This window comes from Carassius carassius, chromosome 31 (assembly GCF_963082965.1).
Source record: "Carassius carassius chromosome 31, fCarCar2.1, whole genome shotgun sequence".
NCBI lineage: Eukaryota > Metazoa > Chordata > Actinopteri > Cypriniformes > Cyprinidae > Carassius > Carassius carassius.
The window spans coordinates 17205564-17224400 of NC_081785.1; the positions used below are offsets into that span (position 1 = coordinate 17205564).

Consider the following 18837-nt stretch of genomic DNA (forward strand, 5'->3'; position numbering starts at 1 on the left):
TTTCACACAGAAGGCGATCCGGCAATATGCCAGGTCCGAAGTGCAGTGTGAAAGGGGCTATACAGAACAAGCTGAACTAAACTCAGTCGGCACGTCTGACACGTCACAACCAGTGCGTTCGACTCATCACACTCAGGGGGGCACAGTGGTGTGGGGGGCCATATGACGCTCACTCACCTGAGCTGAGATCTACTACACACCTCCACCAACATCTGCTGCAGTTCCACAAGGGTCAGAGCAAACAAGCCACAAGTCATAAATATGCAGCCATGCTTGCCCATACTTGCCCTAATCAAAGAAGCCAAGCTAACTGGATAAGCAAGTTGTTACTTTGGAGTGCTGGATGACTTTAATGGAGGTATAGTGGTGTTAGTTAGATATGCTGCAAGAGAAAGTAGCCATGGTGGGAGTTTTAGTTTTCTGAGAGAAGGACTTACACTGGGGTTCATCATGGTTTTGGAGTTTTCTTCATATTGCTGATCCATTTTCTTGTCCTATTAACAAGCAAAGAGAGACAATCACTGTAATGTCTTGTAATTTTTGCATAAACGAGCCCTTCAAAGACAATTCTGTCATCATTTACTTACCATAGTACTTGCATAATTACTGAAATATTAGAGACGGCAATACAAATGAGATTATGGCAAAATACTAGGGGTGTAACGGTACGCAAAAATCACGGTTCGGTACTTACCTCGGTTTTAAAGTCATGGTTCGGTTCATTTTCGGTACAGTAAGGGAAAGAAATGCAAACATTTAACTGCAGGTTGTTTATTACTATAAACTTTTTTTTACAATTTGCTTTTTTTAAAAAAAATACTTTTACATAAAATATATATAAAATAAAAAAAGAATAAGAAATAAAATACTGCTGCAAAGTTCTCCACTAAATAAAATACTCTCAGTCTCAAACCAATATCATATAATAAAATATAATGAAAAATATAAATAAATAACTATGATTACAGTGCAGCATTACCAATCCCAGCTTGTAGGCCTGCTCATATTAAAAAAAAAAAAAAAAAAAAAATTATATATATATATATATATAACTTTTCCAAAGTGTAAAGTGCAGCATCAACCGTTTCAGTTTTTAGACCTGCTCAGATTTCGTTATTGCGTTGGCCCGATCGGAATTAAGAGCAAAGGTCTGTTTAAATGCAGACGGGAGCTGTGTTTGAATTACAATCGTTTTTTCCTAGTTGTAGTGATGTTCACACTCGCGTGATGCCTTTTGAAAACCTTAGGCCGGTGACACACTGGCATATTACACCTGTCAAACATAGTCTATTTTGCCGTCAATACTGTTGACGGTGTCCTTTATCAGTAGGCTTTATATTTATGCTCAACATGAAGTATAGATATTGTTGTCGTGAAGACAAGATCCTGGTCTGTCGGCGCCCTCCCTCTATGTCACCTACAGTAGCAGCAGCACGCCAGTGCCACGTCAGGCACGATTCTGGTGTGTAAAGACACAGAAAACGCGAAGCAGCCGTCACGCAACTCACACGCAGCAGAACGCTACGCTCACGCCATGCAGCCAGTGTGTCACCGGCATAGACAGTAAAAGAAATGGACACAGCGACCCCATTGGATTCAACGGAGAAAAATGAAGTAAATTACAGCCCGAATTCCGGAAAAGTTGGGACGTTTTTTAAATTTTAATAAAATGAAAACTAAAGGAATTTCAAATCACATGAGCCAATATTTTATTCACAATAGAACATAGATAACGTAGCAAATGTTTAAACTGAGAAATTTTACACTTTTATCCACTTAATTAGCTCATTTAAAATTTAATGCCTGCTACAGGTCTCAAAAAAGTTGGCACGGGGGCAACAAATGGCTAAAAAAGCAAGCAGTTTTGAAAAGATTCAGCTGGGAGAACATCTAGTGATTAATTAAGTTAATTGATATCAGGTCTGTAACATGATTAGCTATAAAAGCTTTGTCTTAGAGAAGCAGAGTCTCTCAGAAGTAAAGATGGGCAGAGGCTCTCCAATCTGTGAAAGACTGCGTAAAAAAATTGTGGAAAACTTTTAAAACCATGTTCCTCAACGTCAAATTGCAAAGGCTTTGCAAATCTCATCATCTACAGTGCATAACATCATAAAAAGATTCAGAGAAACTGGAGAAATCTCTGTGCGTAAGGGACAAGGCCGGAGACCTTTATTGGATGTCCGTGGTCTTCGGGCTCTCAGACGACACTGCATCACTCATCGGCATGATTGTGTCAATGACATTACTAAATGGGCCCAGGAATACTTTCAGAAACCACTGTCGGTAAACACAATCCGCCATGCCATCAGCAGATGCCAACTAAAGCTCTATCATGCAAAAAGGAAGCCATATGTGAACATGGTCCAGAAGCGCGGTCGTGTCCTGTGGGCCAAGGCTCATTTAAAATGGACTATTTCAAAGTGGAATAGTGTTTTATGGTCAGACGAGTCCAAATTTGACATTCTTGTTGGAAATCACGGACGCCGTGTCCTCCGGGCTAAAGAGGAGGGAGACCTTCCAGCATGTTATCAGCGTTCAGTTCAAAAGCCAGCATCTCTGATGGTATGGGGGTGCATAAGTGCATACGGTATGGGCAGCTTGCATGTTTTGGAAGGCTCTGTGAATGCTGAAGGTATATAAAGGTTTTAGAGCAACATATGCTTCCCTCCAAACAACGTCTATTTCAGGGAAGGCCTTGTTTATGTCAGCAGGACAATGCAAAACCACATACTGCAGCTATAACAACAGCATGGCTTCGTCGTAGAAGAGTCCGGGTGCTAACCTGGCCTGCCTGCAGTCCAGATCTTTCACCTATAGAGAACATTTGGCGCATCATTAAACGAAAAATACGTCAAAGACGACCACGAACTCTTCAGCAGCTGGAAATCTATATAAGGCAAGAATGGGACCAAATTCCAACAGCAAAACTCCAGCAACTCATAGCCTCAATGCCCAGACGTCTTCAAACTGTTTTGAAAAGAAAAGGAGATGCTACACCATGGTAAACATGCCCCGTCCCAACTATTTTGAGACCTGCAGCAGAAATCAAAATTGAAATGAGCTCATTTTGTGCATAAAATTGTAAACTTTCTCAGTTTAAACATTTGCTATGTTATCTATGTTCTATTGTGAATAAAATATTGGCTCATGTGATTTGAAAGTCTTTTAGTTTTCATTTTATTAAAATTTAAAAAACGTCCCAACTTTTCCGGAATTCGGGTTGTAGAAGCAGGCACTTCCTGGGGGTCGAGCGTACTGTGCAGACTCAAACTGAGCTTGATGACGTAGATGTCACGTGAGCAACCTGTCTGACATTTGTAAGTCTTCTAATAGCTGTGCCAAGAGAAATCTGAATCACCCACCGAATCTTAGAGAGAAGGCGAGCGTGAACAGGAGAAATTTTGGTAAGTATTCTGATTAATTATCTCCCTTGACTTCATGCCTCCACGTTCCCCCGATAGCCTCATAGACAGTAAAAGATTGGATGCGAGCTTCTCCTCCTGTCCATACGGTAATTTCTCTACTGTGCGACAGAGAGTCGCTGGCTATGATGCAATCATTAGCCTATTTTTTACAAAAACTGCTTCTATGGGACCATAACATAAGATACAAGGTAATGGAGCCTTTTATACATTTTCGTGTTTCTTTAGAAATAATTAATGGACAAATGGAGTCTTTAAACACCTCGGATGTAAAGTTATTCACTGTCAAAGTGATGCCAAAATGAATGGGAGTCAATGGAATGCTAACAGCAGGTGGGGGTCCGCTAGCCAATGGCGGCGCCCAGGGGTGCTTAAAAAAAATATGAAACCCTGCCCCCCTGGTCGCCGACCTTAAAATCAGCTGCAGGGCGGGATTTGCGCTGAACGCGGAGACTTCCGCCACTTAATATGTTCGTTTGGAAACAAGAAAATGTACCTATGTTCCGCATTAAAAAATATTGCATTCGGTACACACGTGCACCGTAATGAAAACCCTGTACTGAAACGGTCCGGTACGAATACAAGTACCGTTACACCCCTACAAAATACCATTACATTTCAGCCTGTTTCTCACAGTGTTATTGTTAACTAAAATGTATTTTTGTTGATTGAAATAAAGCTGAAATAAAATCAGATATAAATAGAAGATAAAAATGTAAACACTTTTTGCATGGAAAACAGCAGATCTACCAAACAAGTTGCAAAGAAGAAAGTCAAAGACATTTGGAAGGACATGAGTATGTGTAAATGATGACAGGGTGGACTATCCCTTAAAAAACATCAATTCAGAAAAACACATCGACTGTGAAATAAGTCTCACCACACAGTGCACCAGTATGCTTAGGGGAATCCAGAACACGAGAGAGAAGACCACCACTGATCCAACTATGTTGTCAGCCAAGAACTTCCCTGAATATGGACAGAAAAGAGAGACAAAAAATATGGCATTTACAAAACATACAGAAAAAGTCCTGGCTATCATCCCTTACCAAATGTGTTGATGTCCAGTTTGTCTATGAAGTCCCATAAACGTTCGATGACATCTTGGACATGCTTCATGCATTTACCCTGGAATGTGCAACATCACAGCATTTGTCACACCAATGAAAACATTATTCAGTCTGATAAATGATGTACTCACGGCCCCGTCACAGAAGCCCACGGTACAGGGTTTGCCCTTGCGCAGGTAAAGATATGACCCATTACTGACGAAGGGAGTGCACAGCCCACTACTGCCTCTACAGCACACTTTACAAGAGTTCTCAGTCTCTGAAAAACATCACAGCTCTTTTGAATCTATAATTACAGGTAAAACATTGAACACTATTATTAGTACCATATTTTCTGGACTATAAATCACACCTTTTTTCATAGTTTGGCCGGTCCTGCGACTTATAGTCAGGTGCGACTTATTTATCAAAAGTATTTTGACATGAACCGAGAGAAATGAACCAAGAGAAAACATTACCGTCTACAGCCCAGAGAGGGCGCTCAATGCTGCTCAGTGCTCCTGTAGTCTACCACTGAAAACATAGAGCGCCATCTCGCGGCTGTAGACGGTAATGTTTTCTCTTGGTTCTAAATAAATGTGACTTACAATACAGACCAAAAGTTTGGACACACCTTCTCATTCAAAGATTTTTCTTTATTTTCATGACTATGAAAATTGTAGATTCACACTGAAGGCATCAAAACTATGAATTAACACATGTGGAATTATATATGGAATTATATACATAACAAAAAAGTGTGAAACAACTGAAAATATGTCATATTCTAGGTTCTTCAAAGTAGCCACCTTTTGCTTTGATTACTGCTTTGCACACTCTTGGCATTCTCTTGATGAGCTTCAAGAGGTAGTCACCTGAAATGGTCTTCCAACAGTCTTGAAGGAGTTCCCCGAGAGATGCTTAGCACTTGTTGGCCCTTTTGCCTTCTGCCTGCGGTCCAGCTCACCCCTAAACCATCTCGATTGGGTTCAGGTCTGGTGACTTTGGAGGCCAGGTCTTCTGGCGCAGCACCCCATCACTCTCCTTCTTGGTCAAATAGCCCTTGATGCCTTCAGTGTGACTCTACAATTTTCATAGTCATGAAAATAAAGAAAACTCTTTGAATGAGAAGGTGTGTCCAAACTTTTGGTCTGTACTGTATATATGTTTTTTTCCCTTGTCATGACGTATTTTTGGACTGATGCGACTTATACTCAGGTTCGACTTATAGTCCGAAAAATACGGTAGATGTGTTTTGGTACTAGTTTCAGTGTACATCAACCATTCCAATTAACGAGCCAATGAAACGCAATTTTAAAGTGGAAAATTTTAGTGCAGCTTCTTGGGGTGCATGTTGTGTAAAATAGCCTAAATAATCCCATAATTTCAGCCTTTTTTATATAGAGAAGACAGGATAGTTGTCAAAAAAGTCTGTATACTTTACACTATTTGACGTTGGGGATCAGTTAAGATTAAAAAATAATAATTCAGCAAGAACACATTAAACTGATCAAAACTGATAGTAAAGAAGTGCATTTTAACAAAAAATTTCTATTTCAACTAAATGCTGCACCAAACAGCATATTAGAATGACTTCTGAAGGACCATGTGACACTGAAGACTGGAGTAATGATGCTGAAAATTCATCTTTCTGGCACATGAATAAATTACATTTTAAAACATTCAAATAGAAAGCAATTATTTCAAATTGTAATTTGTTTCACAATTTGTTTTTATTATTATTTTGAATCTAACCTTTAATAAAAAAATAATAATTACACACACGCGTATATATACATATATATACAGTACAGACCAAAAGTTTGGAAACATTACTATTTTTAATGTTTTTGAAAGAAGTTTCTTCTGCTCATCAAGCCTGCATTTATTTGATCAAAAATACAGAAAAAAACGGTCATATTGTGAAATATTATTACAACTTAAAATAATAGTTTTCTATTTGAATATACTTTAAAAAAATAATTTATTTCTGTGATGCAAAGCATTTATTCCTGTGATGCACATTTTCAGCATCATTACTCCAGCCTTCAGTGTCACATGTAACATCCAGTCTATCACATGATCATTTAGAAATCATTCTAATATTCTGATTTAATTAAGAGTGTTGGAAACAGTTCTGCTGTCTAATATATTTGATGAATAAAAAGGTTAAAAAGAACTGCATTTATTCAAAATAAAAAAAAATTCTAATAATATATATTCTAATAATATATTTTCTTTACTATCACTTTTTATCAATTTAACACATCCTTGCTGAATAAAAGTATTGATTTTATTTAAAAAAAAAGAAAAAAAAATACTGACCCCAAATTACTGACCAGTAGTGTATATTGTTATTACAAAATATTTATATTTTAAAAACATAGCTTCTTTTTTTTTTTTTTTTTTTTACTTTTTATTCATCAAAGTATCCTAAAAAAGTATCACATGTTCTGAAAAAATATTAAGCAGCAGAACTGTTTCCAACTTTGATAATGAATCATCATATTAGAATACACAGAAACAAATGATAATTTAAAGTATAATACATTTAAAAACAATTATTTTAAATTGTAATAATATATCACAACATTACATTTTTTTCTGTATTTTTGATCAAATAAATGCAGGCTTGATGAGCAGAAGAAACTTCTTTCAAAAACATTAAAAATAGCAATGTTTCCAAACTTTTGGTCTGTACTGTATATATATATATATATATATATGTGTGTGTGTGTGTGTGTGTGTGTGTGTGTGTGTGTGTGTGTGCGTAAATACATATATTCGATAATCATTTAACAATTAAAAAAAATCTATCATATAACCTGCATTCATCTCTTGGTTGGGCACTAATGTGAACACATTGGATGGTTTGTTGAGACATTTACCATTGCAGGCACAGGACTCAAGATTATGCATAGCCTCACAGAAAGGCTTGCACTTGCCCTTCTGACATTGGCCCTTATCCACACACTCTGTATTATCAACCAGGTTTCCAGGGCTGGGGCACTCACTGCTGTTGCCTAGGGATACACAAGGGTAAAAAGTATAATAGATCCAGAGCACTGCTACATTGACATTGGAGAGTGTGGAGCTCACCTGTGCACTTTGACGTGCCCTTGCAGGTGGCAGTGATGGTCTCCTGACAGGTCTTATTTGCACTTTCAAACCTACAGTCCTTGCAGCAGGGGCTGTTCCTGTCACTGAGGGTCACAGACAACAATATCAGCTACAAATACTGATAACAACAATGACCTTAAGATAAACACACTTCCTAACAAAACGTTCAACCACTTGTCACCAGCTGTTACTGGTCAGGTTATGGAAGTAAAAATCTGCATAAAGAAATTTTGAATAACTCTGTATTAACCTTTAAAAACAATCGGTGGATTACGCTTCTGGTGAAGCCATCAGCCAGCATAATTAAACTTAATTTATAAAATGTTCTTAATAGCCAATTTCAATTCCCATGAATATACATAAAATGTAATTTATTCCAGTGATGCATAGCAGAATTTTCAGCATAATTACTCCAGTCTTCAGTGTCACATGATCGTTCAGAAATCATTCTAATATGCTGCTTTGCTGCTTAAAGGGATAGTTTACTCAAACATAAAAAAAAATCTGTCATTAATTACTCACACTCATGTCGTACCAAACTGTAAGACCTTCGTTCATCTTTGCAACACCAAATTGAAACATTTTTGATCAAATCCGAGAGCTTCCTGACCCTGCATAGACAGCAAAGGAACTACCACATTCAAGGCCCAGAAACGTAGTAAAGATATTGTTAAAATAGTCCATGTGACATCAGTGGTTCAAACTGAATTTTATGAAGCTATGAGATTACTTTTTGTGCGCAAGAAAACAAAAATAACGACTTTATTCAACAATTTCTTCTCTTCCAGTCAGTCTCCACTTCGATTCACGAGAGCACCACGGCGCATGCGTGTCCATTTCTTTGCTTGTAAACAAGGCGCAGCGCATCCAGGTTGTACGTCAGAACGCCAGCTCCAGCAACAGCAGCAATAAAGTAATGTGCACTGATGTCACATGAAATATTTTAACAATGTCCTTACTACGTTTCTGGGCCTTGAACATGACAGTTCCCTTGTTGTCTATGCAGGGTCAGAAAGCTCTTGGATTTCATCAAAAATATCTTCTGTTAACCTGTTAATTTGTGTTCTGAAGATGATGTCTTGCGGGTTTGGAACCGGTTTCATATAAATTTTTATTTTTATGTAATTTATATAATATTTATTTAATATTCTACTTTAACACAATACAATACAAATGTTTATTTCTATAGCACATTTAAAACAACTGCCGCTGACCAAAGTGCTTTCCAGCATCGTTGCATACTATCACACAAACAAAAATTACATTTAAAAATGAAATCCTGATCACTCTAATCAATTTTAAAAGCTATACTAAAAAGATATGATTTCAATTTAGACTTAAAAGCATCCACAGATGGGGAAGATTTAATGTGCTTTGGAAGAGGGTTCCATAATCGAGGGGCAGCCGCTGAGAAAGCCCTATCACCCTTTGATTTTAATCTAGTTTTAGGAACACGGAAGAATCATCTGACTTGAATCATCTGATCTCATATTTCTTGTATTTTGATAAGGAATCAAAAAGTCAAAAATATATTTTGCGGCAATACCATGCAGCGCTTTAAAAACCATCAATAGAACCTTAAACTCAATTCTACATTTTCCAGGCAACCGGTAAAGAAACCAGAACTGGGGTAATTCTCTCTCTCCTCTTTGTGCGTGTCAAAAGTCTAGCAGCATTTTGTACTAATTAAGTGAAAATAATTGATTAATATTGTGATTCATCTCTGAACTGGTTTGTTCGGTTCATGGCTTAGATTGAGGTATTTTTTTATATCCCTATACATAGTAGGGCTGTCAAAATGGCTGAAAAACTAAATTTGTATTTTGTACTTATATATTATCAAAATTCGAATTATATTCAAATTTAAAATGCATAATTTCAGTTAGGGTGAAGAAAAGCTTTTGGTTTTTCTCCTGATACCACAAGAGGGTGCAGCGAGCAAACTATAACTAATGCATGTTTACTTAAAGTATTAGAATACATGACTGTGAAGTGAATAATATTTAAAATAATGTTTATAAACCAATTATAATTAAGTTGCTTAAACAACTATAAACAAAACAGCATCATGTATGCATAGTTAGTTTAATACAAAGGGGTGAAAGCCAATCACACAGAGTACATTTTTCATTAAAAAACAAGAGAGGCAGTGGGGACGGAGGAAAACCCACCATAAAGTCTCGAGATATGTTTTTAAAAAGTTGAACTTACATTAATTTTACACGGCTTTCTAAACGTGTCTCTCTTGTGCAAGACGCGAGTGCAATGGCAATAGAGGATGACCCTCTAGAAAATGTGAGAAATATGCATTCTGTGTGAACGGCTTGGTTTCAGTTTTGATGTAAACAAGATCTTCTCCACATTGATGTTCTGTTTTTCTGAAATATTTAAAAAAATAACATCGTAGCAGCGCTGCATCTAGTGACTCCAACCGGATAGGCTAACAAAAAAAAAAAAAAAAAGACGCATAGAATGGAAAAAATAGAATCCATAGAATTTCCATAAATTAAAAAAAAATACTTGAAGAAACAAGACAACTGAAATAATGTGTGGTCACTATTGTGATCTATATATGGTTGATGCTGATAATCTTAAAGGCTGATATATTGGTCTATCCCTGTTAGCTTCTTTACCTGCATTGTGCCCACTTCCTGAATTTGCACTTAGCTGTGCAGCAGGGGTCATCATTGAGATGAAGGAGTCCAGGGTCACAGTCTTCATCCTTCTCCACACGGGAGTTCCCACACAGCTTACTGCTCCTCACCTTAAAGCACTGATGGGCCTTAACCTTTAATGTCTTACTGACTGAGAACTTGCTACAGTTGGAGAAGCGCTGAGGGAAAAAATATAACAGGTGAGCAAGTTAAGTATCTATATGTAAAGGGGGAAAAAATCAGTACAGGATGGATAATACCTTGTTGTTCACGTGATCTCCGCTGACCGCAATAGGGTACATAACATATTTGCCGCCCTGATCATCGCTGGGTGCACAGGCAACTATATTGTCTGGATCATGTTCTGCTCCAAAGTTGTGCCCGAGTTCATGAGTTGTTACAAGATCTGCTTCCTGGGGAGACAAAACATCAGAGTGCTGCCTGCTACAAAACATCTAGCATACAAGATACAAGTAGTATTTAAAGCAAACCTTAGTCAGAATAGTTTTCCCATAATTCATGGTGCTCGTCAAGCCTGTGTTTAGGTAGCTGGGTTTCCTGGCGGTTTTTGATGGATAGTAGGCTGTAAGACAAAATTAATGTGCAAGGTCAAGCACTTTTGACGAGTGGAATTCCACTGATCACAGATAAAGAGATCCTTACGCTTAGGGCAGAGTCCTCCCAATCCCTGTTTGGAAGGGGCCACGTATGCTAGACCCAGAGTGCCATCATCAAAGTCCTGATAGGTGAAGAGATGGGCAAGGCAAACAGCAGAGGCATTGTCTGAGATGTCGTAACTGAATTGCTAAAGAGAAGTGAGATAAAGATGAGAAAGAGTCTACAAATTTGTGACTCAGGGCTTCTGATTAAAATTCTGACTCGTATAAAACTGGCTCTGAAAAATGAAACATTTAGAATATTTTTTTTTTTTACATGTTGGCATTCTATCTTTCATTTAAGTGTAAATATAACTAAATAAAACAAAAACGGTATCCGTCTTCATTTCTGGCTGCAAAGCAACAAAATGTGATTATATTAAACAGGGGTGATTCTTTTCTATACCCACTGTTCATTTAAGTATAAATTTGTTGTATAATATAATTTATATAATACAGGATTTTAATTCAATATTTTCTAAACAGTTTAGCGAGAATACTTCAGTGTGTAAAATGATGTTAGATGTTGATAACGGTCCTGTCATGTCATTTAAACTAAATTTCCTGTCAGAAATTATCAGGAAGAGTAGAGGCTCTTGCTTTGAATGACTTCAGCACATCTGCGGCTGCAGGATATCACTTGTTTCTCACATTGTGTTGCTGTGATCTCGGTCTACTCTTCTTCCAGTCTCTTCCACAGTTTGGTGACTAGTTTCTTAGCCATAACTTTGTCGCGTAGGATTTTTCAGAGATTTTCAGTAGGGTTTAGGACTCTGGGCCACCATTCCTCCACTTTTCACTGACCTCTTTATGCACTTGGGCTTCAGTATTTCCCCAGTTTGATGTTTGAATGTTTGCCATCTGACCTAAATAAATTAATCTTGTTCTCATCACTAAAGTGAACTTTGGATCAGTTCTTCTCTCCTCTCTCTCTGAGAGGCTTGGTCACTGCAGAGGGACTTGAATGAATAAGAATCATTGTAAAGCGAGTTACAATCACGCAGTGTGAATGAGCAAAGACTCATGTCTTCGTTTCAGAAAAAGGCTTTCTTATTGGTCTATTTGGACCCAAGAAATGCAAGAAAAATTTGTAGAAATATGGCAGGAGCACCCATGTCTGTTTGATCTGAGCTATCCCAGTATCACGTGAGAACTCTGGCATTGCATGCGTGATATCGCGTTGTTTCCTTGTCACATCTCACGTGTGTTTGGTTGTGAAACATAGTTTGTGTGCCAGACAGAGTTGTAGGCGAGTCTTCCTATTGTAAATTAATGCAGTGTGAAACCTTCTGTCCCTGATCCATCGTGCAGTATGAACACAGCAGCGACTGAATGCTGGCCAAGATAGTCATGCAGTGTGAAAAGAACAGTGAACCGACTACTTTGAAAATTGTGCAGTCTGAACTTGGCTTTAGAGTGGCCCGTCATCTTGCAATCTCAGTGAAAATTAGAGGAATGCAGCTAATTAAATAGGCTGTGATATAATTACGGAAATTAGCACCAGGTGTAACACCAATAACTTGTAGGTTTCTGTAAGTGTTCTCTAATTTGAATCCGAGTTCTTTTACAAATATCTCCTATTTTATATACTGTGCTTCAGAATACAATTGAATTTATGAAATGTGACCCTGGACCACAAAACCAATCTTAAGTGTAAATTTTTCAAAATTGAGATTTATACATCATCTGAAAGCTGTATAAATAAGCTTTCAAATTGATTTATGGCCGAGATAAAACTATTAGAAAATCTGGAATCTGAGGGGGCAAAAAAATCTAAATATTGAGAAAATGGCCTTTAAAGTTGTCTAAATGAAGTTCTTAGCAATGCATATTACTAATAAAAATTACCTTTTGATATATTTACGGTAGGAAATTTACAAAATATCTTCATGGAACATGATCTTTATTCAATATCCTAATGATTTTTGGCATAAAAGTAAAATCAATAATTTTGACCCATACAATGTTTTTTTGGCCATTTGCTAAAAATATACCCCAGCGAGTTAAGAGTGGTTTTGTGGTCCAGGGTCACAAATATGCTTAAAAACTGCCCTTTTACTCTTATTAGGATAACTCAAATAGGACCAAGCAGTGAACTTAAAATTTAGGAAATTGTAGGTTGTTTTCTAATTTTGATCTCCACTGTATGTTTGTGTATTTATACAAAGACACAGTCTGGAGCCAATAACATCCGACCTGAATACAAAGCTCATAAACTTTACTTTTGGATTTATCATAACATTTTAACCTGTGTATACTGCACTTCTAGGGACATGGCACTTACTTCCAAGAGTTTCTTCACATCCCACACACCGTCCTTTCTTCCTAATGGGCTGCCGTCCATGTTGTAGTGAATCTCTCCTGGGGCAACTTTTGTTGGCTCCTTGTTTATGATTATCTGTGAGCATACAGTGCACAGTATAAATGAGTACACCCCCTCTAAATAAAAGAAAAAAAAAATGATTTTCTTAATGTCCACTAATATAATTCATGGAAAGATGGCAAAATCTAAACATATTAAACATATACTTAATGAATTTTTTTTTTTTCTGTAAGATAAGTTAATAAGCCAACTTTGTTTAAATGTATTTACAATTTAGATGACAACATAACACCCACAGATCAAAAACTTGGACTCACTAAATATTGAGATGAGAATATTGCGAGGATATAGAATATTGCTTTCAAGCTTTAAGGAGGATGCAGAAGCATCATACGAATTTTGTCATAATTTAAGTCATTATTCACTGATAACCTATTGAGTTGTTAACTCAAGGAATGCTTATCATCAGTTAATGAGATTTAATCAAGAACTGTATCACTGATTTTTCGATGAAAGTGGTTTAGTGAAGCATTTTAGTGCTTCATTAATTTAGTGCCATTGATAGTTTGAAGGATATCAAGGATTTCAATGAATAATGGCTAAAAAGAATCATAATATAGTACAGTTGTACAGAACAGTTTTATTATATTTTTGTGGAGCCTTTGCACAATTTTTCACACTGTAAATCATCAACAAATCCCTTTAACAAATAAGAAGATAGACCAGAGGGTTCTCACACTTGAAATGGTTAACCCTGAAGCATTCCCAGGTAAATGGAATCGTGGGTTATCTTGTTTCACATTCATAGCACTTGTATTACAGCAGACTGAACCATCAAGTTTAACCTGAATGGACTTTGTCTACAAAGGTAAGAATAAACAGTCTCTTCTTCACTCCATTTAACATGTTTAGTCACCACTTCACATTTTTCCCTTGAAACTCTGAAATGACTGTTTATACGATGTGCTGTGCTTTCGTGTGAATATGAGGCATGTGATTGCATGTCTGTCTTTGTGTAGCATTCTAACACCACTTCGTTTGACACTAGAGCATGGTTTCATAACCCCAGGGTAAAAAGCAGTGCTCACCCTGCTTCTAAATTACAAGTGTGAAAAGTCTGTAATCCAGAGTTAAAAGCTGGATTTAGAATGACGATTAACTCCAGGTTAACTGTAGTTTGGGAAAGAGACTACATCTACTGAAGTAAGAAAAGAACTGAGGAGGATGATTCATCCAGATTTGAATGATTAAAGGCCCGTTCACACCAAGCACGATAACTATAAAGATAACGATAAAGATGTAGTTCTAAAAATCGCTCTCAATTTTAAAGAATAGCAGAGTCCACACTACAACTATAACGATAAAGGCATAGAGAAACGGTATCGTTGGAATCATTTTCAGAACGATTTTTTTCCAGCTGATGAACGATACAAACATTGACATCCAATCAGAATCCATCCTGCTTTAACAAGGACTAGGATTTAAAGCGGCAGACGCACGTGCGCTCAGAATAAACAGACGATATCGTTCGCTGGTGTGGACGCTAATATCGTTATCTTTATAGTTATCTTTATAGTTATCATTCTTGGTGTGAACGGGGCTTAAGGGTTATTAAGGTCACCTGCTTAATCTGCACACCGTAGCCTTTGAAATCATCATCCCAGGATGTGTTTCTGTATATATCATCCACTCTGTCGATCAGCTCAATCTGAAAGACACAAAACACACAAATTCAATGCATTTTTAATTTGATACCATGGTGTTTAAACAGACCTTAGCCTTTGTGCAACAAACTGCTCTGCTGTATAGTACAACCACAATGACATCTCTCCTTTCCAGTTAAATTTAATGTGTTCCAGTTGCATTGCTTACCAAGTAGTTGAGGGTTGTGCTCTCCTCTCCACGGCCCATGTGCTTGTAGAAGCGATAATCTGCCACTAGAAGCAGAGGACAGGTGTTCTTCTTGTGGTCGTGTGTAGATCTTCTCTCTATTTTGTGAGGCTCTGCATTTAAGAAATAAAAGCATCTAAATGGATCAACCAAATAATTATTTCTAATAACTCTCTTCCAAAGCATCAATGTCCATAAACAGATCTACACAATTTAAAGCAACACAATAGAGGGCCTTCTATGACTATTATATTAGAGGACAAAGAATGAAGTTAATGAACTGAATTATCATGCTTTGTCTCCAGACCATGTTCAGTGTGCATGGCAGGAAGTTATTGTGCACTACCATTCAAAAGTTTGAGAAGAAAGTCTCATCTGCATTTATTTGATAAGTAATATAGTAGAACAGTAACATTGTGAATTATTATTTAACATTTAAAATAACTGTTTCTATTGTAATACATTTAAAAATGTAATTTATTTGTGTGACTGGAAAGCTGAATTTTCAGCAGGCATTACTCCAGTCTTCAGTGTCACAGGGGCCTTCAGAAATATGCTGCTCTGGTGCTCACAACATTTCTTATTATTATCAATGTTGAAATCAGTTTTGTAGCTTAATGTTTTCATGGAAACTGTGATGCATTGTTTTTTCAGGATTCAATAAATAGAAAGTAAACAACAACAACAACAACGCATTTATTTGAATTTTTTCTGTTGATGAAAAAGTTTTACTCTAATTGTTTAAATCAATTTAATGTTCCTTACTGACCAAAAGTAACTATTTCTTAAAAAAACAAATCGTATTAACCAGAGTGAAACAAAATATTTGTGACCCTGGACCATATTACTTTTGTTTAGTAATATGTATTGCTAAAAATTAATTTGAACAACTTCAAAAGGTGATTTTTTTTCAGCTTTTAGATTTTTCAGCTTTATTTTATTCAGCTTTCAGGAGATTTATTTATTCAGCTTTCAGGAGATGTATTATTGTATAAATGTATAATCAATTTATAAAGAGTGCAGCGCTACTCAAACTAGATTCCATGCAGTCCAAGAGTTCATTTGGTGGTTTAAAAAAGAATCTAATTGTATATAACAAAAAAATATGTCCATAACTATGGATCTTTGAGACCTCACTCAGACCATCACCACGGTCTTATCCTGAATGACACCATTCTTCCGCCTATCCTTGAGACCTAATGACAACAATGTCAGGTGACTGACCTTAGGTGTTGGCTGTTATATAAAATCCAGATAGACCAACCACTTCCTCCTGCCTGGTATGCCTTAGCTCGTCCTGAGTGACAACGGGTGGTGATAGTCATTGTTTGTCACATAGATCCATAGTTATGGACATAACTTATGATCTATTTCGACCTAACTCAGACCATTACTGCGGTCTCATCCTGGATGACCAATGCCAACAAGGGACTAGTATCATTCCCTTTCCCTGGTAACTTATCAGCAGATAAAACAGCAGGCCCCAAAGAATTTGGGTTTGTCACATCAATCAAAATCTTGTGAACATGAATGGAGTCTTCCTAGAAGCCGCTCCATATGTCTGAGAGTTCTTCCCCATTAAGTGCCAGGAAGTGGCCATATACCTGCTAGAATGGGTGACTAGATCCCCAGGAATAGGTAGAGTTTGACTGGAATATGCTTGTGAAATTGTATCCACTATCCAGTGAGACAGTCGTTGCTTAGACACATGCTCGCTTGACACATACTGTACACAACTATTTGTGTGTATTGACAAGAAGTGTGCAAACAAGTCTTTTGCAATGGATGAGTATGCTCAGTGTACGTGTGCAATGCTCTGACATGACATAGAGAAGAACTATCCAACCCTGCACCTGAACAAAAAGGGTCTGGGTAAAAAGCCTCAAGCTCAAATAACTGATTTATTGTACCAGGCCTAAGGACCTTGGGTAAGAATAACAGATTTTGCCATAGATAAACCTCTAGATTTTCAACAGATTCTCAAACAGTCTTCATTGACTGATAAAGAGTCCAATTCACTCTCTTAGCAGAACATATTCTTCCATGTCAGGAACTTTGGATCGGGTTGATCCAAAGGTTTAAAAGGTGCTTTGACTAGTGAAGTAAGATAACAGTTAAGATCCCAGGCAGGAGAGCTCATAAACCTCCCTGGGTATAAATGGTGTGTGCCCCTAAGGAATTAAGACACCAACGAGTGTTTACCAATACTTACACCATCCACTAAAGAATGAAAGTGTGAGATGGCTGCAATATAGACATTTATAATATTAACTAATTTCCCCAAAACCAACAAGGACTGAAGAAGTCAGAGAACAAAACTGGTGTCACAAATCTGACATTTGCTGATGGTCTTGACACCATGTTGAGTAGATGGTGCCTAAGAACTATTTATTGTACTCAGTAGGAAGGGACTGAGCAATGGACCCACAGTTGTAGAGTAAAGTACCGGGAAGATTAGGCAAATAGACTGGTGGCATAGCTCTGCGCGTGTTTCCACGCAGTGATCATGTATTCGCCGAGAAGCAGCCTCACCACATTTTTCATATATATATATACAGCCATTACAATGAAACAAAATATTATATAAATTTGCCTTTTTTTATTTTCTTTTTAACATATAGATAAATTGAATACAGACCAAAGAAAACCTGTTAGATTTACCCCGCAGCTGAATTATATTTTATGTTTAACCACTAAAGAGAAATCAGAGCCAGCGGCACACATCAGAAGGTCTAGCCGAGGTGAGGCTGCTTCTCAGCGGATAGATGATCACTGCGTGGAGCTCACCGTCTCTGAGATCGGCGAGACACATTTTTAAATAGGCGCTGTCTTTATAAATAAACCACAGATTTGAGTTTTAAACAACTACATTCTCGCCTGAAATACTTTTAAAATTACATTTCATGACACAATAACAGTAATATTTTGAAAATGTTGATCCGAATTAATGGTGGTTGAACTCAACCAATGCTGCATGAACTCAACCAATCAGTGTGTTTAGCGCCCAAGTCCCGCCCCCGAAAGTTCCGGAACTTTGAAAAAGTACCACCTCGCCAGCAGGGACTTTCTGAGGGGCATTTTTTTACCCGGAACTTTATTTAGTTCCTGGTTCCTGCGGTGGAAACACACAGAGTACCAGGCCAAAGTCCCTAGTTCCTGGGTAAAGTTCCTGCGGTGGAAACGTGGCAAAAGGTAGAGAAGGAACTGTGCACAACAACTCTTACAGCCATTCTTTAGTGCATCTATCTCCAAGGGATCTCCCTGGTAGGGTTGTGCCGATAGACGATAGTACCGTGTATCGACGATAGTCAGAGATATCGACATAAGCAGATTTCTCTGTCGATAATCAAGATGATATTAGGCTCATTTTCCTATTAATGTATTAGATTATAATAATAACTATTATTTATATTTTTATTAAGCTGCTTATTATAATTCGGCTATCAAACTGCCCAGCAATTTCACTTCAGCAGTGCATTTCTCTCTCTCTCTCTCTCACTCACACACACACACACACACACACACAGCGCACGCGCGAGCGCAGGAGGATTAGAGCCTGTAGTCGCTGAAGTTGTCGCTTTGACTCGGATAACTCGTTAAATCCATGAAATGAAAGAGGTAGAAAACGAGGAGTTGGTGTCCCACACATTTAATGTCTGGTACACTACAACGCGCTCTTCTCATACATGAGAGATTAACTCTTTCTTGGCGTTACAAATAAAG

The 18837-nt window shown here is 37.4% G+C and overlaps 1 protein-coding gene across 2 annotated transcripts in view; it reads right to left on the reverse strand.

The window, feature by feature from the left end:
• The window catches only part of LOC132111682 (disintegrin and metalloproteinase domain-containing protein 17-like), a 35490-nt gene that overhangs the window by 1645 nt on the left and 15008 nt on the right, over positions 1-18837 (reverse strand). The window contains exons 6-19 of one of the 2 annotated variants that reach the window (XM_059519219.1): positions 15097-15227; positions 14846-14932; positions 13186-13299; positions 10909-11050; positions 10737-10828; positions 10506-10658; positions 10225-10424; positions 7571-7674; positions 7360-7494; positions 4624-4751; positions 4472-4550; positions 4303-4391; positions 438-494; positions 75-215 (exon numbers count right to left, since the gene is read on the reverse strand). In XM_059519219.1, coding sequence (XP_059375202.1) covers positions 174-215; positions 438-494; positions 4303-4391; positions 4472-4550; positions 4624-4751; positions 7360-7494; positions 7571-7674; positions 10225-10424; positions 10506-10658; positions 10737-10828; positions 10909-11050; positions 13186-13299; positions 14846-14932; positions 15097-15227 — 1553 coding nt within the window. In that variant the 3' untranslated portion in view covers positions 75-173. Of the gene's footprint in view, positions 1-74; positions 216-437; positions 495-4302; positions 4392-4471; positions 4551-4623; positions 4752-7359; positions 7495-7570; positions 7675-10224; positions 10425-10505; positions 10659-10736; positions 10829-10908; positions 11051-13185; positions 13300-14845; positions 14933-15096; positions 15228-18837 lie in introns of those variants that run through there. The other variant, XM_059519218.1, reaches the window with a different exon arrangement.